This window comes from Strigops habroptila, chromosome 23 (genome assembly GCF_004027225.2).
Source record: "Strigops habroptila isolate Jane chromosome 23, bStrHab1.2.pri, whole genome shotgun sequence".
Classification (NCBI taxonomy): Eukaryota; Metazoa; Chordata; class Aves; order Psittaciformes; family Psittacidae; genus Strigops; species Strigops habroptila.
This window is the reverse complement of record NC_044299.2, coordinates 2333054-2339499: the sequence shown is the minus strand read 5'-3', so window position 1 is coordinate 2339499 and position 6446 is coordinate 2333054. Positions and strand designations below refer to the sequence as shown.

General features: G+C 47.7%; 1 protein-coding gene across 1 annotated transcript; it reads left to right on the top strand.

Annotated features, from left to right (window-relative positions):
- The first annotated feature begins 1937 nt into the window (after positions 1 to 1937).
- Positions 1938 to 6033, top strand: LOC115618693 (keratin, type II cytoskeletal 5-like). Its single transcript, XM_030510496.1, has 7 exons — positions 1938 to 2612; positions 3490 to 3710; positions 4295 to 4355; positions 4860 to 4955; positions 5080 to 5244; positions 5370 to 5495; positions 5809 to 6033. Exons 1-7 carry the CDS (start codon positions 1938 to 1940, stop codon positions 6031 to 6033), a joined length of 1569 nt encoding a protein of 522 aa, XP_030366356.1.
- The last annotated feature ends 413 nt before the right edge of the window (positions 6034 to 6446 follow it).

The window sequence follows — 6446 nt, the reverse complement described above, 5'->3', positions numbered from 1 at the left end:
GGAATATGGAGCCCAGAAACCTCAGCTCCTCCACACAATAAAACAGCCTGGGAAAGAAACAACGCATTTTCCACCCAGCCTTTGCATTGCTCACATACCTGGTGGACAGTGGGCTGAAGGAAGAGTGTGGGAGCCTAAAATGACAATTCCCTCTTTCTTGTTGGCAGCCCCACCTTTAATCCCATTATATTCATTCAGCTCTGACATCTGATTCAAACCCGTTTGTCAGCTTCAGGACAATCTGCCTTTACCGGGGTCAAGAAAGCATGAAGACAATTTCATTTTCCCATCGCACCCGAGCTTTGAATTTCATGCAAATAATCAAGGCAAGAGATGTTCATGAATTTCAAGTGACATCCCAGGCAGATTCAGACCAACACTTTCCAAAGAGAACCAAGCCAACCTGTATTGGCTGGGAATTTCACACTGCGATGGGACATTCTATCTGAGTGACCCAACTCTCCCAGTTTGAGCCTGCCTGGCAGCATTTCTCCAAGGATAATCAGATATTTGGTGTTCTGCATTTGGTAGAACACGAAGCACCTGCTTAATCTTTCTTCCAGAGATGCCAGTGGGATTTTAGCTCACACTTAATGGTTTTGTAGCACTGGGGCACATGAATGTATTTTGAAGGGCATGTAGAGTCCTATCCTGTAAATATATTTAAACTCCAGTCATGCAGACAGCACAGGCAATGCCACCAGGACAGCAACATGCTGAAAACTGTGTTCTTACATACAACTAATAAAATACTCTAAACATTGCAGTTCCACCAAGTCTGAGATGGTAGAAAATGTTACCACCCCCCATTGAATTTGATCTTTTTCCCAAGGGTTCCAGGAAGTAAAATAAGGAGAATTTGTGGGAGTATTTTTCATGGTGGTTAAATCTTTGCTTTTGGCAACTTTTTGAACAGAAATGTTCAAAGGTCTTTGAAAGAAATCACAGCTGTAAAAGAGTTAGTTAGAAACTCGAGACTGATTACATCTTCATGTTGACATGCAAATAATACTATGCCACAAAGCTGGGCAGAGTGTTTCTCAGAAAATCTGTCTCCTTGATTGAAATGCTTTTTAGATCAAGATGAAAACACATCGACCACATCATCAGATGGCTGGGGGCATTGCAATGGCAGCCTCAGGGGGGGATGGAGTTGTCCTCTAGAGATGCCAGCATCTCTAAAAACGAAGCCTAGGAAACCTGCCATAGACTAAATACTAAATGGACAAAATTTGAGGTGACATTTAAATATAGTGTCTCAGAGGAAAATCATGGATCACGACCATTTTGCGCTTGTCAACTCAAAAAGATGGTCTCTGCCTGATGGTGTGAATGGGCATACGGGATATATTAGAGCCCTGAAAGAGATGCCAGGCCTCATGAACATCGCCCCCGGCCTCTGTGAATGCACTGGGAAATATTTTTGTTCAGATTTATTGCCACTGCCTTTCACTCGAGTTAATTCAGAGGACTCTCAACTAAGCTGCATCTGTACTGATCTACTGCATCTTATAAGCAGCACAGGGGTATCCATGTAGCTATTTCACTTTTTTCACCCTTTCTTTATTTCTCCTACTTTGTTTTGCAGCTAGGAAATTAAATAATCCATCTCTGCAAGCATACAGAGGCTTTGCACTAAGGGAGCAGGAACTCTCATTGCCAAAACTCAGGGAGTTAGATAACTCTTCTAGCTGAGCAGATTCACAGCAGTTCCAAGAGGTGTGTTTGAGTGCAATCAGGGTTTAACAAGTCTCATGGAGACAGCTGGCTGCCTGGCACGTCAAAACCATGAAGGCACCAAATTGATCACTGGACTTCCATGCAACCAAGCCCAGATCCCCACAGGGATAAAAAGGGCATCCTGCACGCCCTCCCATCAGAGAGCTGCACTCTCTGTTTGCTGCTTCTTGCCAGTGCCAGTGTTATCTCCTGCTGCCATGAACCGGCAAACTTACAGCATGAGAGCCGGAGGTGGAGGCAGATCTTACAGCACTGCCTCAGCTATTATTCCAAGCAGCAACAGGGCTGGCTTTAGCTCGATGTCTGTGGCACGGTCTGGAGGAGGTGGAGGTGGTTTTGGAAGGCTCATCGCAGGAGGTGGCAGTGGTGGTGGTGGTTTTGGCAGCAGGAGCCTCTACAACCTTGGTGGTAGCAAGAGAATATCCATTGGTGTTGGAAGCAGCTTCCGAGCTGCTTTTGGGAGTGGAGCTGGGGGTGGCTCTGGCCTGGGAGGTGGTGGTGGCTGTGGACTTGGTGGTGGTGGAGCTGGCAGCAGTCTTGGGCTTGGTCTTGGTGGTGGAGGTGGTGGATATGGCTTTGGTGGAGGTGCTGGTGGGCTTGGCTTTGGTGGTGGACAGGGAGGTGGTGGAGGGTTTGGCTTTGGTGGAGTAGGGGGTCTGGGAGGGTTCAGTGGAGGGCTCGGTGGTGGCAGGAACCCAATGGGATATGGTGGTGGCCCACCTGGAATTGGTACAATCCAAGAAGTGACCGTCAACCAGAATCTCCTGGCGCCACTGAACCTGGAGATAGATCCAAACATCCATCAGGTGCGAAAAGATGAGAGGGAGCAAATCAAGACCCTCAACAACAAGTTCGCTTCTTTCATCGACAAGGTGAGACTTCATCAAGTGCTGTGGGATGGTGATAGAGAGGGAGCGAGACAGTCTTGTAGCTACAAAAGTGCAACTTCATAGATCTACAGTTTGCTGCATATTTCCCACCTGCAAGTCTTCATTACAGTACTCAAAAAGAATGTTCTTCTGTACAGTTACAAGGCAGAAAACTAGATCAGAAACTAGTAATAAAAGGATGAGATCCAGGGTTTGTGCCTGAGAAATAAGATATATTCAGCCAAATGGAACAAGCCAGTTTCAGGTCCACATCTAGCTGCTTAACTCAGCTCTCTCTGTGGGGAATCACAGCAGCTGTGTTAGTCCTTATTGCTTTATTGCCTGCAAGCTAAAGTCCTTTTTATATTGACTCAACTTAAGTCCTTCCTTAGCTTTGACTTGGGTAAATATGTACTATATATGAGCAAAAGGAAAGGCAATTACGTACTTGTCTTTTAACCTGTAGTACTCAGATCTTAGCTTTAGTGAAGGAAGATAAATATCTCTTGCAAAGAAAGAAAAAACAGAGCAAGTGCTGAAAGAGCTGAACCCACATTTTCTAATGATTGCTCGTTGCCTTGCTAAATTAAATTGCCTCTAAAAAGAACTGTCTACTGAGACCAAACCATCAAACTAACCCTAACCCTATCACTACCCCTAACCCTAACCCTAATCCTAACCCTAACCCTAGGAATTGCTTAGCTACTGGGTGGGCTAACACAGCCCCAGGTAATCTGGAGGATATTCACAGCTGGATTTAATACTCTTGGTTTGGGATTTCCTTGGCTTTTGCCATGCATCAGTCCCAGTTACTGATTACTGGCCATCAGCATGCTAACAGGTATCTTCTGCTAAGCCTCTTATCCTTCCCAATGCTCAGGTTCGCTTCCTGGAGCAGCAGAACAAGGTGCTTGAGACCAAGTGGACCCTCCTACAGGACCAGGGTCAAAAAAACAGCTCGGGCAAAAACAACCTGGACCCACTCTTTGAGGCTTATATTAACAACCTGAAACGGCAGCTGGCCACCCTGCTCAACGAGAGAGGACGCATGGACGGGGAGCTGAAGAACATGCAAGACCTTGTGGAGGATTTCAAGAACAAGTGAGTGCCTGTTAACAGCACATCCAGGCACTCTGGGGTGAAATGGGATGCAAATGGTTCAGTTTAGCATTAGGCAGTAGGATTAATCTCACTTAAATTTCACTTTCTGAAAGTCAAACATCAGCCTGAGATATTCATCAAACTTTCTACAGGAAAGGGGGAAAAAAGGATCTCCAGTCTGTGCTCTAGCCCATAACACAGTACCTAACTAATCCCCCTCTGACATACCACTCATGTGAGGTCTCTCTCCCTGCAGAACCGCTGTCTTCCTTGACAGCAGCAGAAAGGTTGCCTGTCCATCAACATTTTTCCAATTGGAAAATGAAGATTCAGCTGGGACAAAACAACATGTGATGACACTTGTAAAGGAAAATCACCTAAACCAGCTTTACCCTCCTTTTTCCATCTGCATTATGTCTTTTCAACTCTTGGAGGAATTGCATTCTCACAAATTTGAGCAGGGCAGTTTCCAGGAGGCTGATTTGGAAACACCATTCTCAGCCCAGATAACCTTTCATCCTACCTGTACAACTTTTCTGCTTACCAAGGTATGATCCAGCATGTCTTTCCCTTTGTCCGTGCAGATACGAAGAGGAAATCAACCGACGCACAGCAGCAGAGAATGAATTTGTGGTGCTGAAGAAGGTAGGTGAGACAGGAGGTGTTATGAATGCTGAGCTAACCCTAACCATTGCACAGGCTGGGAATGTCCTAAAGGATGGGAGATCTCATGGAGCTGCATCCTCATCCTTTAAAAGCTGTCATTTGGATTGTGGTTTTGGAAGAAAGGAATGGAGGGGCTTGGAGGATGGAAGTAAATTCTTGTCCCACTCCTGTCCCACAACATACACACACGCTTGCCTGGGCAAAACAGATCATGTAAAACAAAGATGGTCAGTAGTGCGGGTACCAAGGCCAAAGGGCTGCACCTCCTTCCTGGTCCACTAACAACGTCACACACAGCACTTCTTTTTGCCAAGAGATGTCCTCTTGGTGCTTTACCAGGGGTATGTGCCAAGTAGAGCTTGGCTGGCAGCACCAGCGCAGCAGTGAAGGGCCAGGCCTCCTCTCCTGGCTTGGCCACTTCTTGGCTGAGCTACAGAAGAGGTACCAGGTTCTGCAGGTGTCCCCATGGTTGCTCTTTTCCAGGATGTGGATGCTGCTTACATGAATAAGGTGGAGCTGGAGGCCAAGGTGGATGCCCTGAACGATGAACTCAGTTTTCTCCGAGCCCTCTATGATGCGGTACAGACACCCTCCTCCACTGATTTCTGTCCTGTTGTTGTCACCCTTGGACAGTGACTGCCACCATTCATGGCAATAGCAAAGGTAAGTGCAGCTGGCCGGGATCCCGTGTGCTTCCTTGCAGGAGCTGGCTCAGCTCAGTGCACAAGTGTCCGACACTGCTGTCATCTTGTCAATGGACAACAACCGGGACCTGGACCTCAGCAGCATCATAGCTGAAGTCAAAGCTCAGTATGAAGACATTGCTAACCGGAGCCGTGCCGAGGCAGAGGCTTGGTACCAAACCAAGGTGAACAGACCCACAGATGCCGCAGATGCATTTCTGGGGAACATTACTGCTGTCCCTTGGCTCTTCGAGCCACATCTTGTCCACCTGGACACCTCAAGTGATTTACTCTTACTTCTGCACCTCAGTTCGAGGAACTGCAGGCCACGGCTGGGAAGCATGGGGATGACCTGCGTAACACAAAGGGGGAAATCTCTGAGCTCAACCGTCTCATCCAGAGGATCCGGTCAGAGATAGAGAACACGAGGAACCAGGTAGGAATGGCAAAAGGAGCTCGCGGAGCCCCATCCTCTGGTCTCTTAGCACCACAGCTCTGCTTTGCTGATTGGGAACTTTAGCAGCCACAGAGGATGATGTATCGCATTAAACATGTTGAATTCTCTCCTGAAAAGGGTACAGTGCTGTGATATCTATTCAATCTTTCTTGCCAGGCAATTGTAGCTATGGGTGAATGACTTCAGTCACCACTTCTCTCACTAACACCCAGTCAGAATGGGTTTTTTCCTTGGGTGACTCTTACCCCAAAAGAAAAGCAGCATCTAGGAGTCACAATCCCTCCTCTTGCAGTGTGCCACCCTGCAGACGGCCATTGGAGACTCCGAGGAGCGTGGGGAGCTGGCTCTCAAAGATGCCAAGGCAAAGATGATTGACCTGGAAGATGCCCTGCAGAAAGCTAAAGCTGACATGGCCCGGCAGCTCCGGGAGTACCAGGAGCTCATGAACATCAAGCTGGCCTTGGACATTGAGATCGCGACCTACAGGAAGCTGCTGGAGGGAGAGGAGAGCAGGTAAGAGCAAAATTCCTGCAGGAGTAATAGTGACTGTTGCTTTGTCCCTGTCAGCAGTTGGTCTCCTTTATTTTACTCTTACCTTCCCTTTATCTGCCCTCCAACAGGCTGAGCGGAGAAGGACTCAACCCCATCAGCTACTGTAAGTATCCCAGTGCATGTCTTGCTTTGGGCCCACTGGGAGGGCAGGCTGTGAGCAACCTTGGGAATAGGAAGGTTTTGCCCAATATAAGACATCAGAGCCCTCCATCAGCTTTAGTGGCTTGCACAGAGGACAGAAGTTGGGCTCAAGTCCTGTCGGTTGGGGTCCTGAGGATGGTGTTTTCTGGAACCATGTGACTGCCATGCACATGTCCAACCCTCTCATTGCTTTTTTTTGCAGCCGTCATCAGCTCCAGCTCTGGCATGGCTGGTGGA

Bases quoted from the DNA above. Each gene is read 5' to 3' on its own strand.
- LOC115618693 (XM_030510496.1), top strand. From the start codon at position 1,938: ATGAACCGGCAAACTTACAGCATGAGAGCCGGAGGTGGAGGCAGATCT. The intron at 4,956-5,079 runs GTACAGACACCC...GCTTCCTTGCAG, and splicing joins TCCGAGCCCTCTATGATGCG to GAGCTGGCTCAGCTCAGTGC. The intron at 5,245-5,369 runs GTGAACAGACCC...TCTGCACCTCAG, and splicing joins AGGCTTGGTACCAAACCAAG to TTCGAGGAACTGCAGGCCAC.